The sequence below is a fragment of the Argentina silus genome (assembly GCF_951799395.1).
Source record: "Argentina silus genome assembly, chromosome: 17".
In the NCBI taxonomy this organism is placed as follows: domain Eukaryota; kingdom Metazoa; phylum Chordata; class Actinopteri; order Argentiniformes; family Argentinidae; genus Argentina; species Argentina silus.
Window position 1 is genome coordinate 4,721,910 of NC_139671.1, and position 21,580 is coordinate 4,743,489.

Here is a 21,580-nt window from a genome sequence, read left to right on the forward strand (position 1 = left end):
AGCATAAGTCAAGTAGTGTGGGTGTGTATGCATTAATTTGGTTGATACCTCCAATATGGCATTATCCACTTGGGAAAAGACATGGGGGTTCTAAACTGAAAAGGCGTAATGAGTCAGGATTAAATTCAGGCCCAAACTGCTTAAAAAGACCAGATTCAATCAAACTTCCCCCAGAACTGTTTGCACTGTCTTCATACATATACTTTTTATCCATATACTGTCCCATCTAATGCACAAACATTTACCCATTTACACAACATTTACATTTATACAACATTTACATTTACTACTTATGTTGCTGGAGGACCGATCTACAGTATCTTTACCATGTTATTGTACATTATGACCTGGTCAAGCTGCAACTGATGTCTGACCGCTTCAAATAATTGACACACTGACACGACACTTACATACATACTGTGCCCTGCGTAAGTAATGGGACAGTGCCCTGCGTAAGTAATGGGACAGTGAAGCATTGTTTATTCTTTAGGCTCTACACTCCAAAAGTTTGGATTTGAAATCAAACAATTACTATTAGGTTAAAGTAGAGACTGTCCGCTTTTTATCTGATGGTATTTGTGTACATATTTGTTACACCATTCAGAAATTACTTTAAAATACTTTTTTATGCATAGTCCCCCTGTATCAGGGTACCCAAAAGTGATGGGACAATTGTATTGACAGGTGTTTCTGGTTCCCTACGGCGTGTTCCATCACATAATTTGTGCAGTCATAACAGAAAAAAAAAAAAAATGCTTGACTGTCCCATTACTTATGCAGGGCACTGAACATACTGTACATCTATAAATGTTGTCCTGACAGACACACACACACTCCTTATGAGCAGCATACAGTTTTGACATTGTGAACATCTCCACAGAGGAAAGGGAGGAGACGTCAAGGCTAAATAAACAAAGCCACCCCTGTGTATGTATCTATTTAAACTAATGTAGTCTCTAAGGGCAGCCACTGGGCCTCAAGTGTGTGTGTGTGTGTGAGGCGCGCGTCTGCATGCGTTTCAATGTGAGTGAGAGAGTGAAAGAGAGAGAGAGAGAGAAAGAGAAAAGCTTTGAATAAGGAAATTGCAGACACGTCAAACTGGAGCACTTTTGAGGACACAAGTCCAAGACCAAGTTCAAGGTATCTATGAACTAATTTATCAGCTCATTCAAATACGTTCTTTATGTAAAACAAGGTTAAACCAGACAAACCTTTCAGAGCTAATAGTGTTGTAGGGTTGTAATATTCTTTCACTCATCAATGTTTTTAAGATGCTTTAGATTTTGCCTGACTGAAAACTTTTTTTTTATTGTTTTTTTTTACACAATTTTGTGATTTATCAACATAAAACCATATACAGTATAACATTATAAAACATACTATATGAGTTCATTTCATTGTTGTACAAGTCGTATTAAACAGTATTAAACAGCATTATCATGTATTCACTGAAACCAATATAAATGAGTAAATGTGTAACAAAAAGCCAATGTATGTATAGTACAGTAGCTACATTTGTACTTTAGCGATATTGCAAATGAGCGACAATTTCAAGTAGAAATTTAAAAAACACGCCCAGAAAACAAATATAACAAACACATTTCAGACAGTAGTAACATCTTAAACAGTCATTAGTGCCTTATCAACAAAGCAACAACCATCTCAGCATGAATTAACTTCAAGTAATGCTAGCTAGTTTTCTCTCTTTTAGCATTGTGAGTTCAAAGGAAAGATCAAATGGTGTTATATAAACTTACTTAGAAAGCTTATACTGTAGTTAGGCTTAATCAAATATGTTCCTGTGAGTTCCTGTGAAATTTGCGCTTGTTAAGTATTTCCGTACAATTGTTAGTGTATTTGTTGAAAAAATAGAGGAATATTATGTACAATTGTTAGAATAATATGTATTTCAGTAATCGTTATAGTCAACCCAAATCATGTAGAATATGGGGGTGATGTGTAAAAAATACATAAGTTGTTACAAATAAATTTTATTTGGCAGGCTATTTGTTTTAATTTATCTAATTATGGACTAATTATAGCCTATACCCTTGCTTTGATACAAATGTTAGACTTTTTTTTTTTTAACCAATTTCAGGATATGTATGGCCCCTATATTATATTCTAAGGGCCATATTCATAATTTTCAAAGAAATCGTCTTAACAGCTTTCAAAGCCGTTAAGATATGCTTTAATCAGCTGTACATATTTCGTGCGAGGATACGGTCTGAAATCATCACCTAGAACTGTAATATGTGGGGTGGTCTCATTCCAGACAATAAACCGTATATGACAATCACATGCCATGCACACTGACCTGAACCCAGAATAAACTGTCGACCAGAAACTTCCAATGACGTTATGCAGGGGAATTCTGTTCTCAGGGGAACATATGTGGGCCTTGAAGCCTTGAGGCCAACCATGACGTTAAGCTCAACGTGTGTAGATCTCAGATTCTCTGGAAATCTACACTTTCCTTTACATGAAGGCAGATCTGCAATCAGATAGAGATGTATGTTGTATTCTATGGACACACTGTTGGTTTAGCAGCGTTTAGATATGCAGTATATCCAAGTTAAACACACCTGCAATAGAAATGTTTAGAAAATAACGAAACATAATTACTATTTACATATTCATTAATTTTCAAGTCTTATACTATACTATAAGTACCAGTACATTCCAATAGAAAACAAAGACCAGTTCAAACCAAGCCACGTCCAAGCCTCTTATCACAGGGGGTTCCCCAATGAGGTGTGATTTTCTGTGATGTACTTCTCATTCAACTGCTCTCTTAGTCCTGCTTGGTGACTTAATGCAATTGACCTACTCTGCTATGACACACGTCAGCTTGGACTGGAGAAACTTTACTTTCACATTTACACACAGATATAGTGCACGTCATTAAGGGTGCAAGCACTGGTCCCACTCTCAACAAATTACAACCTTTAAAGGTGAAATCCTTAGATCCCATTAGTTTTTTTTAACCAAATGGCTGGCCTTCCATATGTTGGTACAAATTATACAGAGCTCTGGATGCAAGGACTAACAGTCCATGATATTGAAATGACAGTTTCAAACATATTTCAAAGTTATACATTGTTTGTTTACTAAAACAACTTTATATTTTGGATTACGATGAGGTAAGACAGTTGTACTGAACTCATTAGACATTTATAAATCATATTCTTTGAGAATCTATGGGTATATATATATATATATATAATATATATATATAAATTGAAATGACTATTGAACAGCAGAACACATCCCAGACTTATGAGGCTGACTTTTGTAGCACTTCTTGATGTAATCTTCATTCTCGACAAACCTAAACTTGGCAGGCGAGCCAATAAGAAATGTTCAGTAAATTGTAACGGAAAGTCAAAATGCTTCCATGTCCCATGCCTATGTACATTGTTGTTAAATTTGCTAAAATTATGACTCTTCTTCTAAATGGTTGTCTCATTAAAATAGCTTAATAGGAGTGATATTGGCAATACTATACATTTAGGTGAACATTATGATTGTTTGTAAAGTGTTTATAATAAGTTTATAGACACATATAACTATTGACTTATTTGTTTTTAAATCACTTTGCTGTCACTTTGCTGTTAAAAACACTTGTAAATGATACAAATCCTTTATAGCATACAGCTTAATGTAAAGTGTTACTGAGATATCCGATTAATATTTTCAGATTTGACACTATATACTGTGGTATGTTGGTTAGAGATACAATTTAAATGTTTTGATATTTCATGATAAACTGAAAAAGGCATTGGTGTTATCTACAAACTGACAGACTGACACTCTATTTTGTCACATAATATTCCTCTATTTTCAAGTTTCTGACTGTCTATCACAATCTTTGCTTGCCAATCCACATCACAAAGCAAGTTTGTGCTATAAATATGTTTCCATTTCCTCTGAGAGCCTATTCAGTCTGTGCTTTCTGATCCCACAGCATGAGATAAATATAAAATCATCTGAGGTTATCGGGAATGAACCCACTGACACTTATGTGGTGCAGACAAGGTCATCGTGGTGGGCAGGGTGGGGACTGACATCATCGGAAAGATAGAGTGCTCTGTCAGGTAAGTGTTCAGAGATACAGTATACAATACGTGTCTCTCCATTAAGCAGTAACATAAGTGGATTTAGACTAATTAATAATACAGTATAATGACATATATAGCATGGCAGCCATGATATGTTGCATCCACACCCAGCAATTGTTTATTGTTTGTTCATCATCAGGACTTCACATGATCAACATCAGGCTAAAACACAATTCGTCTTCAAATGCATCAGGCTCTCTTTGAAGTCTTGCACATAATTCCAATACGTGTATGACATGTAGGCTATGATGTTACCTCTCTCCAATATTTCACTTTGCATTTGTTAAGGATGGGTTGCTCTTGCAGTGGTCAGAAAGACCAGGAAGACCAATATCACACAGGGAAACCAAACTCACAGTTGTCCAACTCTTCAAACCATGCAGTAAGTGCAGTGTCCGAAAACAGAACCAACAGAGGTAACAATTCATATCACACATTCTCAAGAACGAAGAACAATATTTTCCATCCACCATGTTTCCTCCACCATCAGCAAAGATCTGAATCTATTAATTGTGTGATTTTGAGTAAATATTGTCAATGCTGTTTCTATCAACATTTTGCTGCTCTTGACTGCGTTTTCCTGTGATTTGAATCTTATGACAAATATATTTCTCCATTCTCAGGCATATAATGGACAACCTGGTTCAAATGAAGGTAATTTCTCACTGCTTCAAAACTTTACAGATGTTATTATGTCATAATCAACACCCTAGCTACAGTATATTTTTCACAAACAACTAAAATAGCCTTGAGGTTGGAATATCTCAGTACAGGATTTCTCTCTTTCTGAGAACTAGAAGAAAGATAGCCAAAGATGGAAAGATAAAAGAGTGAAAAAGTAGACAAGCTTTCATGTTCTCACATGACAAGTCATGATATCCCTGATCAGCTACAGCAGGGATACATCAACACAGGCTTTCTTTTAGAGCTGAATACTTGAGTGAGTTGTGTGGCCTTTCAACAGTACAAAGCTATTATCCTTAGGTGTTTTCCATTACTGTAAGTTAAATGATGCAGTCCATCATTAAATAATTTAAAATAATTTAAATAAATTTGGGATTACTTTAAATAATAGTAAATAATTTTGGGATTACTGTTCCTGAATAAATAGCAGTCCAACAACCTAGTATGTAGTTATATTTTAACCCTTGTAAAAGTGAATTAAAAAGTATTGAATTAAGATATGTACTGTAGTACGGTGTCCATTATAGGACAACATCATACGTGAATGAAAGTTGTGTCAAGCTCACATGAAAATCCGTCATCTGTCAGTCACTGGGACTGGGTGTCAAAGGCAGTCAGACATCGATCCTCCCAGGTTGTGTCACTTGGAGTTTGTATCAGTCAAACAGATGATAGATGTCTGACTGACTTGATGTTAAGTCCCAGTGACTCAAGTCCAAATTACAGATGCTCATGTGAGTTCGACACAACTTTTATTCACGTATCACGCTGGCCTCTAAAACAGACACCGTCCACCGTGTTCAACATGTATTGTTGTTCCTTCCAGAAGATCTTGCCATCGCTCAGCACCACTTTAAAGCAACGAATGTTAACGATCTACCGTTCAAAAAGGGAGAGAAACTCAAGATCCTCCAGGAGTAAGTGCTCTCATTTCCAACCATGAAATTCATATTTTATAAAATAAAATAAGAGATAAAGCAAAATAAGACAAGATTCTAATTAATGCTAATGCATTATACCATTTTCGACAATCTTTAGTTTATTCTTATGGCAATCACACACGCTGAGAACAGATTGCAGTCTAATAATAAATACATCGTTGTACATCTGCAGAAACAAACTGATTCTTTCATTTTCTGCTGTAAAGCAACGGGGATTGGTGGCTTGCCAAGTCCTTGCTGACAGGAGAGGAGGGGTACATACCTAGTACCTATGTGGCCAGAGTGGACACACTAGAGGTGGAAAAGTAAGTGAATATTTACACGAAAGTCTAGCATAGGGTATCTAGGCAGTATAGGATATCTAGGCAGTATAGGGTATCTAGGCAGTATAGGGTATCTAGGCAGTATAGGGTATCTAGGCAGTATAGGGTATCTAGGCAGTCATTATAATTAACTTCCACTCATATTATAATTCCCTCCACTGGAAGGCCATGGAAGTTCGTTGGTCAGGAAAAAATCGTGGTTCTGCTAATACGACACTAATGACTGTCTGGTCTTTGGCACATCAACTCATGACTATTAGCCTAGAGGGTAGAAAGGAAACATGGCAACAAAGGGGCATAATGCATACTTAACTAATGCCGTACACAGTAGACCATTGATTGATCAACTGAGTTGAAGTTCAGTGTGAATAATGGAAACCGTTATGTAACCCTCAATAAGTATGATGCCACATCATGTCACGGTGCTTCCCTCTTATGTATTTCTAGGTGGTTTTTCAAGGAGTTGAGTAGGAGAGAGACTGAACGCCTGCTTCTGGCCCCGGGGAATAAAGCTGGATCCTTTTTAGTCAGGGAGAGCGAGACGAGCAAAGGTGAGATATCCTGAGACGAGATATCATTTCCTCAACAACAATGACTCATTTCACAACCTGTCTATTAAAAATAGCACCAAAAAAAGTGCTTGGTTACGATACAACCAAACTGATATGGATGTTTCAAGGACTGAAGATTTATTGAAGGTTTATTCTTCTCTTACACTGAAGGTTTATTCTTGATTAATAATTGTCTACTATGTATGTGTGTGCAAACTAGTGTACAGACTATTAACAAATGAGTATTCCGGTATTTCTAAATATTTGTAAACATGTATAATGGCATAATCATGAAGGTTACAGTAAGTCTTGTTGTAACTTTCCCACAGGGGCCTTCTCTTTATCCATCAGAGACACAGCACCGGAACAAGGGGACGTGGTCAAGCACTACAAAATACGCTCCCTAGACAACGGTGGCTACTACATCTCCCCCTCCACCACCTTCCCAACCTTGCAGGACCTGGTCAAGTACTACACCCGTGAGTTAGATGGGAAATTCTGGTGTAGAATCTGAAGGTTTTGACATTCACACACTGTAGAACGGTTCACGTATGAAGCTCTGTCGGCTAGCTCTGTGTCTCCCCTCATTTCACTTGAAAAAGGAGAGAAAGCCTCAGTCTCAGCCAAGTGTTGCGGGTTAACATGACATTTCACAAGCTCACAATAAATCGATCAATCAATCAATCACTGAAGGCTACAAGTAACATAAGTGCATTGCTTTGCTTGCACAAAGAAAAATACCTATAGGGCCAACCTGAAACATAGTGTTGTCAATCTAGGTGTTTTTGGAGAGAGTCTTCTGCTTTACCTATTCAGTTAAGCTCTTGTGAAGTAAAAGGCATCTTCGACAGCTTTGATTAAAGTCTAAGTAGGCCCCTTGTGGTGTACTGTGCATTTCCTGTGCAAGGGGAGCAGTGATCTTTCCACTACTGCGGTTCAACCATCAGATAAGCAGACAAACACCCCCATTTAGCTCTGAGACGCTAGCTTCTGGTGCAGCAGTAAAACAGACCCTTCCCTTCACTCGCTGCAGTTTTTCACATTCGTTATTTCTGCGTAGCCGTGGGACCGAAAGCATATCACTTTGCCAAGGTGGCGGGTACTAGGCTACGCTTAGTTACAGGCTAAATGAGCCAAAGTGGTACTTTTTAGTTTTTTCATTGCTGAAGCAATTAAGTCAGTGATGTAGTGGAGGGCAAACACGTGTAAATGGGGGAGTTGAATAACTTACACAAAAGTTTTACCCACTTTTTCTACCACAACATCCCTAAATTCAGTGATTTGATGTATACAGCATAATTAGCCTATAGATCAATATCTTTCATGTATCGTGCCGACTTGCCCATCTAAGCTTGTATTCTTCCCTGGCACTGTTTGGGCACAGGGACGGCAGATGGGCTGTGCCAGAGGTTGAACGCGCCCTGCAAGTCTAAGGCACCCCAGCAGCCATGGGCGCAGGATGAGTGGGAGATCCCCCGTGAGACGCTAAAGATGGTGAAGAAACTGGGCGCGGGGCAGTTTGGAGAAGTGTGGATGGGTAAAATACTTCTGTCAGTCACTACGAGTTTTGATCCTCAGTATGCTTGATATAACTGGTAGATACAATTACAATGAATGTATTAAGATTCAGATTAATCCATATCTTATGCACATACAAATACTGTGCAGAGATGTGCATGCATATGTGTGTGTGTGTGTGTGTGTGTGTGTGTGTGTGCATAAGATATAGATTAATTTGAATCTTAATACATTAATTAATGTACAGGCAAAACCTCAGTCCTCCACCATAAAGCCTTCTCATGACACCTATTTTATCATTTTTTTGTTACACCATTACATAGATTGTAATAAGAAAAGAGTTTAAGTGAAGCCTTACCTCATCACATGTGTGGCCAGGTTTCTATAAGAACAACCAGAAAGTTGCTGTCAAGACCCTGAAGGAGGGCACCATGGAGCCTGAGGCCTTCCTGCAGGAAGCGAACCTGATGAAGCAACTGCAGCACGACAGGCTGGTGCGCCTGCATGCTGTGGTCACTATGGAGCCCATCCTCATCGTCACAGAGTTTATGATCAACGGTGAGAGAGGACACATTGTCATTTGTATTAACTGGTACTTATTAGTAGGGTGGCATCTGTGGTGGCAGCAGCAGTAGTAACATTATGTAAAGTTATGGAAGCGTCACGTGGCTATTAGGACCACCTGAATTAGCACCTGAATGCTATTTTATAAATCTATAATGGCTTAAACTGCTGCAATCACTGTTAGCTTCATTTGAATCACTGGAAAGAAATATAGTGCAGTGGCAATAGATTGTATTGCAGCAGTTATGAGGCTATTTCACATGGCTACAAAGGGGTATTGTGTATATGTATAACATCTACGATCACAAAACTGTTGTAGAACTTAAAGCTGTCGCAAAAGTTCACAGTTTCTTAGCTTAAACCCTGGACAGTGTGAGAGAAGCCTCTGAAAAGGAGGCTATCAGATGGAGAGCAGTACCAAGGTGGAACTGTAAATATTTGAAAATGTCATCCGCTTACCCGCCCTGTGCTTTCTGTTCCTGATGAGGCTTGTGCTTCTGCTTTCCTTATCTGAAGGAAGTCTACTGGACTTTATGAAAACAGACGAGGGTAAGAAGCTGAAGCTCACCAAGCTGATTGACATGTCAGCACAGGTGGGAAACTTTACTTTCTCAAACTTCTCTATAGTCAGTTGTAAAAAAAAAAAAAAAAAAAATTCCCCTTCGAAATTAAAAATGTTTGATTTATTTGCAAACTTAGATGTTGCATAGGCCATCACCTCTCTAGGCACAAAGGCCAAAGCTGCTTGAAGCTTGTTGCTACTGCAGAGAGCTGAACTACAGTAGATTATGTTTTATTTATTTAACTAATGTCTGCAAACTGTTGTGTACTGTACCTAGGTCTATATTTGATTTACTGTATATGTCAGGGTTGGGATCAATTGATTTCAATTCAGTCACTTCAGATTGAGAAATCATTTAAAATAAATGCCCCATCATTGAATTGTAATTTCAATTTACTTCCTGAATTGAAATTTCACTGGTAGTCATATGTGTGTCTCTTAAACAAGCTCTCGCTAAAACACAGCAGCTCAGCTTTTTTTTTAATGAATTTGGCTGTTTGCGTTTGAAGATCTTCACATCCTTCAATGGAATGTTAAATGTCCCCAAATATGTAAACACTTGCTTTCCTGTCTCTCATGTTGTGAGGGGGGTGAAGGCGGGGCTGTGTCCCCCCTTTATACCCACGGAAAATGTTGCATATCACCTGTTAAACAAGCAATTCTGGTGACTTTTGATGGGAGAATAACGTAGTGGTTCGTGCAAGTGAAAAGCATGAAATGATCGGGTCTCAGGTAAATGACAATAGGCCTACAACTGACTTATCCAAGTGCACCCGTCCGGACCCGATAAACAGCTCTGAACAAGAGCGTTGCATATATTTGTCAGTATATCAATCATAGCTCATCCAAACTTGTGCTACAATCTAGCAGGCACATATGTCAGACACCTATTCTTCTTCTGTCACCTAGGAGACAGTGGAAACTGTCAGCACTTGCTCTGCAGTCAGGCTTCTGTGGCGGGCATGTGTGCTTAATCTTAAACCTCGCCCTGTGATGATTATTAACATCCGGACAGGAAGTGATTTGGTTTTTCCATCCACCGTGCCCCCCTCCCCTGAGACAACACACTTTTTTGCTTTCTGAGAGCAGCACATCCTGTTCAACCCACTGTGGTGATGCAACACAGCATCATATACCCCGATGCTAGAATAGGATGAAGTTGCACGTGCCTGACTGCATGTAGAAGCAAATAACTAGACTGCACGCTAATGAATGGCTAATGGTATTCTATTAATTTATTTTTTTATAACTTTTTGCTACAAATGTTGTGTCCCCATGTACAGTGCTAAAATACATAGATCAACAATGATGCATGGAGCTTTATTTTCCATATATTTTGTATTGTTCAAAAATGTGTTCCCCTTGTCACAATTTGGTGGCAGAAGCAAAATTACCAAGCAATAGAGTATTGATCATCTATTTTTGTTGTAAAAATGGGGGAGGCCTAGAAACGTCTAAACAAGCTCCCCCCCCCTACTGTGACAGATTGCTGAAGGCATGGCCTACATTGAGAAGAAAAACTACATCCATAGAGACCTACGTGCCGCCAACATACTGGTCAATGAGACCCTCCACTGCAAGATAGCAGACTTCGGCCTAGCCAGGATCATCGAGACTGAATACACAGCACAGGAAGGTACAGTAGGACTGGTCCTGAAAACCCATGTTGTAGTCACAGATAAATTCTTAATGTATCTGTGCACTGAAAACCATAGTTTTAAAAGATTCTGACAAATTATACTTAAAACATGCTGTTGACTCGCCCCCCCCCCCTCTTGTATTTGTTGCTATAACATAAATGTGCGCAATAGTGAACATACAAATATACCATCAAAGTTGCATCTGAAAAGAATGCTTCAGAAATGCATTGCAGTTAGCAAGTGGACGTCAGCTCATCCTTCACTCGATAAAACGTCTCTGATTTGTTCAAGACATGGCTAGATTTACAGTTCCAGGTGAGGTAGCTTGCTAGCGAGGCTAAATACATTTCTGTAAAAACTCTAAATTAGCTAGCTAGTTAACATCTACAACTTCAGATTCGGAACAAGGCCACACCCCCAGATTCCTGGCATTAGCGGCCAGAGGAAAAATAGGCGCACAAAAAAACTGCTATTTAAAATATTAAATCATGAAAAAAAGAAAAGAAAACATGTATCACTCATATTGACATGATATGGATATATTTTTGGGGGGAAATAGAAGCTGTGCACAGACACTTTAAACAAGGCTAGTAAAGTGAAATGAAATATAACAGCCAAAGAAATTATACTACTTAGATGGAAATAAGCCAACGTTGTAGCCAGTAATGATTTGCACTTATGATAACTGCTTATCTTGGGTGTAAATTAATCATGGTTACTGTGAAGCATATCAGCACTTCTGTTCTGTTCTAAATATGTATATTTTCTGCATTATTATATGCAATATCTACTGATATCATAAGATATCATGAAATATTAGAAACACAACAAACAAATGAACATGTATTTCTACACTCTGACTTTACACTTACACACATATTATTTTTCTCTCTCCTCTTGCTTTCTTTCAATTGCCCAGGTGCAAAATTTCCCATCAAGTGGACAGCCCCTGAAGCAATCAACTTTGGCACATTCAGCATCAAGTCAGACGTCTGGTCTTTCGGCATCCTTCTGACAGAAATAGTCACATATGGAAGAATACCATATCCAGGTAAAGAGCCATATCCAGGTAAAATGTTTAGAAGAATACCATATCCAGGTAAAGAGCCATATCCAGGTAAAGAGTAAAGAATACCCTCCCGAGGAACACCCCGTAGCTGCATAGTTTGTGTCCTCCAGAGGGCCTCCAGTATGTATGTGTTGAAGATCACTGACCTAATGTCTGCTGTTTCCCTTCCCAATCATTCTATAGGGATGACCAACCCAGAGGTGATCAGGAACCTGGACAGGAGCTACAGGATGCCCTGCCCTGAGGGCTGCCCCGAGGAGCTCTATGACCTCATGATGATGTGCTGGAGGGAGCGACCAGAGGACAGGCCCACCTTCGAGCACCTCCAGAACACCCTCAATGACTTCTTCATCGCCACAGAGGGCCAGTATGAAATGCAGCCCTGAGGAAAACAAGGGCGACAATGGGACCCTAATGGAGTGGGGTGGGGATGCAGTCCACCAGGAGGCTTGTCCGAAAGCAATCCGACTGCACACTCCCGACTTATGATTGTCCATTAGTCGGTGAGACAAACAGACATGTACGGTGCTATGATGAAGACGGACAGACAGAGAGACAGAGCAAGGTGGAGAGACAGAAAGACAGACTGATTGACTGCATATGGACATAATCGAGAGACTGGTGGAGATACACTGATGGACAGGCCATTTGGACTCTGCCAGAGACAGCCATACAAAGTGACCCTGAGACAAGTGTGTTGGGACAGTGTTTGACCATGGTCATAACGAGACCACCCAGAGAATGTCTCTTTTCACTGGACTACTCTGTTCGTTTTGCGGTAATATGCTGGTAAAGTGATTGCATCGTGATCAAAGAAAACCATGACAACAAAGCTGTCTGGGGACAAACATAGCAAGTTTGTTTTGGAAGCTCCAGTGGAGGCTTTTGTTTTTTTTACAATGTTTTTTGCGTGATAAAAACATTTGTATTTGATATTTGAGGCATGTGTACTGGTACAAGTAACGTGGCTAACATGACCACTCGCTAATATAGCTAAAAAATTAAAAAATTATTCTAACCTGCGCAGTTTTTCACACTGTCTCCATTTCTAGGATGATGGGGAAAGTGAAATAATGAACACTAGTCAATTTTATTACGTTGGGATCAAGATTGACAGTTCAACATGTGAGTGTTACAGCGCTGCACGCCTGTTTTGGTGTCTTCCACTTTACCAGCGTATTCCCAAGAATGCACCATGCAAGAGGACTTCCTGCAGTAAACCATATGAAGATGTCACATCTGTCCTGACATGGAAGACTTTCATAAATAAAAATGTATATTGTTTGTAGCTTAAGCTGCTTCAAGTGAATTTCAGAGCCATATGATATATACTTTGTAATTATGATTGCCAATATTGACTGTTTTGATTTATACTACTATTTACTATTGTAAGTACAACACATTGTCTGTTTCTCTAAGATTATGCTCAAAGGACTGATGTTTGGGGAAATGTAAACAGCTCACAAGGAGAATTATTCACTGTCAATCAAATTCAATGCTGGAATATTTTGATAGACTTTCATGAACATGACAAAATGTCAGCGTATAGCAATAACAAGACACACAGTTCATGGTCAAATGACTTGTATGTACAATATTGATTTACTGACAGAGATTGGTAGGCATACATCTACTGTAACTTGAAACTGTCAAGCAGGAAATCACAAGATGAGTCATCAATGTTCAAGAGTTATTTGTAGACTTCAAAAGCAGTTTTACACCAAAATAGTATTGACTGCCGAAAAAGGACAAGAATAATATACAGTCGTAAAATAGTGTGCCCAATAAACACACACATTCTCTGCTTCACCAATTGGATTATTACACAAAATGTCCCTATAATTGCTAAACGATGTTAAGTGGAGTTATATTGCTTATGTGTGTAATCATAATTAGGTGACATTTTATCACACTCAAATAATGCAATGCAAACAATAACAATTAGTTAGAAAAATGGCAACCAGAAAAACTCATTACTCTCACAACAAAGGTAAAGGCTAGAGAGGATACCTACCAATGGGGACCAAAGACAAATTCAAGCAGTGCTTTACTTGAAGTGACTGTCATAATGCATATAATGCAGTGACCACCATCAGTGAGTGTGTGTGTTTTTCATTCTACTATAATCGAAACAGGCCATTACATAACTAGACAAAAATGTTCACGACAACTGCCCCTGACACATTTCTTACAAACCCATACATATAGTAAGTGGTTTCATCGGTCACTCCGCCCTTAGGGCCTGGGACATGGCACGGAGATAAGCTTCGTGGGCAGATCCTTAAGCTTCCTGAGTGGCCGGTTCGCAACCGGAAACAGGAAGTGTGAATCAGCATTCCTCTCATACTGTGAGCCTGGCGTGTGCTAAGTCGCTAGCAGACGGTGGGAAGGCTGAGCTCCAGACGTTCGTGGTGCTTGGAAGTGTTTGTCTCTGTCACGTCCGTAGTAGATTCTGCCGATAGTTTTGCTAAGAAATTGCCGATAATAAGAGTTCAGGCTCTACAAATGTATATGTAACACTACATGGCAAGATGAAGACATGTAGTAATGCTGATAACTGTATAAAATCGGCCCACATTCTAACCACACTCCGGTGTGTGTGAGTGTGTGGGTGGGTGAGTGTGTGTGTGTATGTGTGAGAGAGAAAGTGAGTGAGTGTGAGAGAGAGAGAGAGAGAGAGAGAGAGAGAGAGCAGGATGTGGCCGACACAACCAACCCAAGTCTCCACCGATCACGATAAGGTCACGCAACTTATAAATGTCACAAAGCAATGCATCGCTGACGGGTTATTACCCAGAGTGCATTCCACTGTCGCATCCATTGACCTCATCGCTTAATTAAATTCATTAGACAAAAAAAATACCAAATGGCAACTTTGGAGCACAATGCATCAGCGGAGGCTGGTGGTGGTAGAAATCGGATGACGGGCTCATTGTAATGCATGGAACAGAATGAGAAATGCGATCGAACTTTCCCCATTCCATGCATTACAATGAGCCCGTCCTCCGATTTCTACCTCCACTGCAATACATCCATGATTAAATGAGGCAAAGAAAGCATCCTCACGTTATGTGTTATCCTCTATATTTCTCCCAAAATGACAAATAGAAAGGCTCACATTTGCACTAAGCAGGCTCTCTGGATATGCCAATGCCCAGGTCCAGTCAGTGATATATTGACCAGGGGCCAATTAACCTAATGTATCATCAAATTGCTTATCTGCAAACATTCAGGAGCGATCAGAACCAATTAGGAAGATTACAAAGTGTGCTGGACCAAAAGGCTCTCTTAGAAAACATATGTCTCAGAGTTCACCCCCGTCGACTATAAAACAACAGTAATTTAGCTGAAGCATCTTTGTTTGAGTTTCATTCAAGTCTGTTATTCATATCTTAAAGCTCAACATTGTAATAATGGTAAGTATAATATTGAAGCTGTAGTATGATGAATCACCCTGATGACTGGGCATATACAGTATGTTAGAGCCAACATCTATCATACTGACATATTGTGCAATATGGAAGTTTCACAAAGTACTTCAAAGTAGTTACAGCTCCTGTACATTGTATTTGGCTGTTGTCACCTTGCATATCTCTTCCCCCCATTAAATAAAGTATAAATATCCAGTATGCCTAGACAGGTGTGTGTTTAGGTTTGTGTATTTCCAGTCGCATATTGTATACCATAAGAAATCAAAATGTTCCACTAAAAGCAATATTTCCCTTACCTTGCCTAATGTCCACTTCAAAATTAATAGAGACACAGTAGTGCCATAAAATACCATGGTGGCAGGCAGTGTCATGACGCATGTGTTATGCAGATTGCAGAGATTGCTGTGCTAAAGAGTAAACAAAAGTGAATATACATGAAAAGTAGGCCTCAAATAAGAACTCTGGTTGCTTCACAAAGGCCTCAAGAATCTTCTTTGTACATGTATCAATATACAGTATACTGTACTTGGAGGTGTCAGTACTTACAAACCAACAATGTAGCCCTGTCTAATCTCAGAAGAGGGTGACATCTAACCATAGACAGAGCCATTACATGCTACTTCTATAAACTGCACTTTTAGGAGTGTGTAGTGTATGGTGCAATGTACCTTGACAAAGACAGAAGTCTGTGACCTTTCTCAGAGAGAATTTTCTCTCTGTGATCATACTATCCTGCAGAGGTCAGTGTCACACAGTCTCACAGGGCGTTGGGTGGGCTGCATGCTGCAGCTTGGGTTCAGATACGATTAGAAAGAACACGTTCTGCAGAGGTCAGTGTCAAACAGTCTCACAGGGCGTTGAGTGGGCTGCATGCTGCAGCTTGGGTTCAGATACGATTAGAAAGAACACGTTCTGCAAGAGAGAAGTGAGGAGAGGAGAACATGAGGGATGGTGTGCAACAAGGGGAGATGGAGTTGGCTATCCAAGAGGCATTAAATATTTAGCATAATGAAACATGAATATCTCATGTGTGTGTGTGTGTGTGTGTGTGTGTGTGTGTGTGTGTGTGTGTGTGTGTAAGATACCATAATTCTTTCGCTATTAACAGTAACTGCTTGTTGATAAATGTTTTCACATCGTTTGCCTCTAAGTATCATGCTAAATAAAACTAGAAAAGGCCAAATTATCTATGCCCTTGTAACATTTTGCTCTTGATAATAAATAACCCTACTGTCTTCTAATACATCAACTCAATGTTATGTGGTAGTTTATTTTAATGAGATAACCTGATCCTACTTCCTCAAGCATACTAAAACAAACAGAAAGCTCAACAGTCTTAGCAATTAGTAACACAAAGACATGGCTGGCATTTATCTCTGCCCTGTAATATTTCCTATGATATTCTCATGGATATTTGTGAGCATTATCATCTTAAAAATGTAATCTGTAATTCAAACGACAACAAAATTCCCCGTCACTTTTTTGGTCAACAGCTGAGGGATGGGCTTGGAACCACTCTCATACTCTCAAGGACTGCCCATCCATGAGATCAAAATGATAGTTTTAACCATGTTTTGAAGCTATACAGTTACAAACAATGGCGTAAAACAAGCTTATATTTTGGTATTTAGTTGATTATTGAAGTTAAGTCTTCAATAATCAATGGCTATATATCATTAATTTAAAAACCAATCCAAAAATGGATGTACCAATTACAGATTGTCCCTTTAAATACTTGGTTGGCTCAGTATGCTAACATTTCCAAATGCCAATCTCTATACCCCCAAATCATATTATAACTGTCAAGGAAATCTAATTTAGAGAGATGGAGGGGGGACCTCCTTCTTACCAAAATACATACTAATCCAATTTAAGATTTTAAAATACAATCCTGCAAAGTGGGACCCTTTCTACCATAATTTAAAAGGCCTCTGGTCATTTCTCTGTCCCCAAGGAAAGTGTTACCTTTGTTTAAATGGGGGGTCTGAGGGGTTGGAATACTCATACAAATGTGTGTGGTGATATTTCCATGCCATTTTTCTCTGATTTGTACCCAACAGGTCTGGGATCTCTTGCCAGAGAACATTTTACAAGATTAGACTTTATTTGAAACTGTAAAAAACCTGGCTGGAACTCAAAACTGATAAAACAGCAACAAAACAGTGGGTAACTTAAAGTGGTATGTCTAATACCAATGTGTTTGTCTCTATTGTTGTTACATAGTTTCCTTTTTCCTTCATAGCCCCTAATACTGGGAAGACTTGACAACTGACAGCAAACTGAGTTTCAAGTAATTTTACCCAAAAGTAAGCTTACTCATAAAGGAGAGAATACAAGGCCACAAAACCATTAAAGAGTGTTGGGACATATCCATCAATATGATCCAATACTCCAAATACAAAACATGACATAACACCACATTTGCAACACACCTAGTCTCCTAGCAAACATAATGTGGAGATTAACAAGCCTTCCGCTGTGATGGAGATAAGTAGCCTCACCACCACGAACACCCTCTACTGTCGACAGACTCGAGACATAGACATAATGTGTGGGGGTATGGTCGGGGGCCCAATCATTCTCCCTTATGCATTCCCTCAAGAACAATGATGGCAGCCTAGATGGCTCAGCCTCAGATTGATGAGTGATCTGTAGAGAATGGAGAGCGTCATTTGCACCCTGTCCTATGCCCCCGTATCATCCTCAGGATAAGAAATGAGCACATCACTACAGACACGGAGACATTCATGTCCAGCCTCGGTATCCCTGATTCCTGTTGATTTGTGTTCATTACGATTCTCATATACGTTTTTTTTTTTTCCTCCAGAAGTTTGATTTTGTCTAATGACTATCATAAATAAAGTTTGAGTTTAAAGTTACATTATGGATGATTTAACATCTGGGGGTGCTCTTGAGCCTAAATAGTCACCTACCCATGACCATGAACGTTTGAAATTTTGATTAGTACTATTATTATATATATATATTGACTGAAATGTTGTTAGTATAAAACTAAGGGTTATGTATGTAACCTAGGTTCCCTTCACTATGGGACATGTACTCTGTGTACCTATTCACTGAAACCCTATTCAATCACGGCTGGTACAGGCTGAGGATGCTTGCCAGTAGCCCTGCCAACTGCCCAACCTTTACAAGATCAGCGCGAGGGGCAACAAGGTGAGGGGTCTTACTCATCTCTCTCAGAGAACCTACAGTATTTATTACCCGGGGCTACATGCCTGCTAGCATCCTCAGCCTGTGTCCCCCATAGTGAGGGGGTGAGTCGACTGAAAGAGAACTAAGGATTGTGATGTTTAATGTGGCAAGGACATTGACTGGTATTATATCATAGGAATATGATAGCCATACTGTTAACACTCAGTAAAATCTAAATTTAAACCATAAGCAATTAAACTTTGACAGTTTTAAAACGTCCCCTGTAAACATGATTGTTGACCAGAACGGAAGAAAAACAAGTTTAATAGGTCCAGGCCTGCTAGAGAGTGTTAGCGTCTTTACAGTTCATTAGGTCTATCGCTGAGACCGGCTCACACAAACACCACTGCTGGCTGCTCGCATAAAATGTGTTTGTTAGCACATTCAGCAGCAGGCTCACTGCACACACTCACAGTTGGTGGCCACAGTTAAGTGACTCGGTAACAAGTTACTGAACACTGAACATGATACGGATACTAGCCCATTTAACTTATAGTCATACCGTTGACCTTTCCATGAAAGCCGTATCTTGAGAAATTGGTGGGGTGACGAAAGCGTGTAGGATGAGTACATAAAGAGGCCACAGTGGTATATGTGGCCAGTATATATAGTGTTATACAGTGTATATATATATATATATATATATATATATATATATATACTGTATATATACAGTGCTATGTGTGAGTAATGGGACAGTGAAGCAGTCTTATTTTGGCTCTACACATGAAATAATTACCATGGGGTTAAAGTATTCAAAGCTTTTATTTGAGGGTATTTATGTACATATTGGTTTCACCATTCTGAAATTACAATACTTAGACATAGGCCCCCTTTTTCAGGACACGAAAAGTGATGGGACAGGTTTATCAAGGCACTCATGTTTAGTATTTGGTGTTTTCGACTACCAGAAGTCTGTGACCCATTGACCACCAGATGCTGGGTATCTTCTCTGGTGATGCTTTGCCAGGCCTGTACTGCATCCATCTTCAGTTGTTGTTTGTTTTGAGGATGTTTTGTTTTGAGGACGTTAAGTCTTCTCAGCAAATAAAATGCATGCTCAATAGGATTTAACTCTGGAGACTGATCATCATAATCGAGGACAGGGAGAATATATGTGATTTCTAAATGATATAACTCTTGCCTCTGAAATGTGCCTGTGAGGTGAAATAGCTGCTCATGTCTGCTTTCTCCCATCCACAACCTGTTAAAATATCATGAATTTGAAATAATAATAATTTGTACAAGTGGATACGTGTCACTGTATGAAGTGTAACTTTACACGTCTTTCCATGGCATGTACTCTCTCTAAAGGCCCTGCATGAGGCATTAAACACCACTTTACATGTATTTGTTCTTTCTATAACCCTAACTCTTACATCATTATCATGTTGTATTTTCCAGTAACAAACTTTTTAAAGTCAGAGCACAACAGCAGTATTTACTTCTCAGCCGGCATTGCACAGGCTCGCAATACTGGTTACTGCACCAGTGCGCCGGTAATTATATTTCCCAGTTTTTACCAGAACCCGTTGCCCTTGACTCATCATTAAACACAACCAAGATGGTCAATTACATACACATGGGGGTGAGGCTTGTGAGACGCAGTAAATAAATTGACAGATGGCTGAATCCCCTCCAACCAAAGGTCTGTGAAAAACGAGCACATGTAAAACCCATACTGCCTATCTGTACAGGATGTGGAGTAATGAATTCAATCTCCCTCCCTGTCTTTTTTTCTTCCCTCCCTGCTTGGCATTCATCTCACTCACGCTGAGTGCTGATTTCTTCGAAAAGGAGTCCGAGGCGGAGTGGTGTGTCTCTCTGGGATGAAATGATAGTCATAGCAAAATATGTTTGTGCTCCATCTGGGCAGTAAAGATTAACATATAGAGCTCTCACCAAGGTTGTTGGTGTCAGCGGTGGGATCCTCTGTACGACTCAATGTGCATCTGCTGCACTCCGTCATGGCAGGCAAAACCTCAATTAATAACACTTACAAAGAGTGAAACTACCAGTAAATGGTGTCATTACTATGGAGAGAGCTTGAAGAAATTACTGTGCTTTCCTGTCATATGGATAAGAGGCTGGTGGAGGCAGAAATCGGAGGATGGGTAATGCATGGAATGAAGTGAGGAATGGGATTAAATACACAAGTTTGGGAATGGTATAAAAAAAACTAAACACGTTGCTCATTCCATTACTATGGAGAGAGCTTGAAGAAGTGACTATGCTTTCCTGTCATATGGATAATCTCCACCAATAAGTACTGCTGTGCTGTATTATGAGGAGGGGAAGTATTAACGCCCGTTCTGGTAAATAAATATAGTTAGTGAAAGAACACTTTCTCTCGGACACAACATTCAGTAGAATCTGTGCAAATACCCCCCACCAATTGTAAAATGCCTTGCAATACTAACCATGGTGCTTACCTTGAATGTCTCGCTAAGAAACAATAATTATAGTTAAGTGTGTGAAATCACGGATTCTTAACCACCATTACCGACATCATGGCCTTTCCCTCAAGGAAAGCTAAAATGTTGATTAAGCTGGTCAGTAAACGTCAACGGAATAATCATTTGCTTTAACGGAATAATCATTTAATTATCGCTCATTCAAAGCATCTCTCTCTAAAGGCCCTCAGAAGTCTCTCTGGCGCAGCACAGGCACAGCCACCTGTTTCGATGAAAGGGAGGTTTTGTTTTCTATGCAAGAGAAAATAGCCTTGCCTGATATCCATTTCAAATGTGTGGCAAATAGGGTAATGACCCATTAAGTCAGCTTTAGACCCGAGTATAACAGCAATCATCAGTCCATCTATAAGGCCACCATAGTAGCCGGTGATAGGACAAGCAATTGCTGTTGGAGGTCCGACTACATTAAACTTTAGTCAACCAGTATCACTTTGATCTTGTACTAATTAACCTCTCTTTCATATATAAAAAAACATTGTCAATCCA

General features: G+C 39.4%; 1 protein-coding gene across 4 annotated transcripts; it reads left to right on the forward strand.

Annotated features, from left to right (window-relative positions):
- Positions 1–987: 987 nt before the first annotated feature.
- Positions 988–12,996, forward strand: blk (BLK proto-oncogene, Src family tyrosine kinase). 4 transcript variants are annotated; one of them, XM_083688966.1, is made up of 14 exons: positions 988–1,140; positions 3,968–4,097; positions 4,410–4,503; positions 4,745–4,775; positions 5,632–5,722; positions 5,953–6,051; positions 6,517–6,620; positions 6,950–7,099; positions 8,005–8,157; positions 8,517–8,696; positions 9,219–9,295; positions 10,750–10,900; positions 11,824–11,955; positions 12,157–12,996. In XM_083688966.1, exons 3-14 carry the CDS (start codon positions 4,411–4,413, stop codon positions 12,357–12,359), a joined length of 1,464 nt encoding a protein of 487 aa, XP_083545092.1. In that variant the 5' UTR covers positions 988–1,140; positions 3,968–4,097; position 4,410; the 3' UTR covers positions 12,360–12,996. The 4 variants fall into 4 exon arrangements, with proteins under 4 accessions (XP_083545092.1, XP_083545094.1, XP_083545093.1 ...); XM_083688968.1 differs by having other exon boundaries at positions 5,635–5,722; XM_083688967.1 differs by having other exon boundaries at positions 4,034–4,097.
- The last annotated feature ends 8,584 nt before the right edge of the window (positions 12,997–21,580 follow it).

Coding starts and splice junctions, on each gene's coding strand:
- blk (XM_083688966.1), top strand. CDS start 4,411: ATGGGTTGCTCTTGCAGTGGTCAGAAAGACCAGGAAGACCAATATCAC. Junction 4,776..5,631: donor ACAACCTGGTTCAAATGAAG/GTAATTTCTCAC, acceptor TGTTCCTTCCAG/AAGATCTTGCCATCGCTCAG. Junction 6,052..6,516: donor GACACACTAGAGGTGGAAAA/GTAAGTGAATAT, acceptor ATGTATTTCTAG/GTGGTTTTTCAAGGAGTTGA.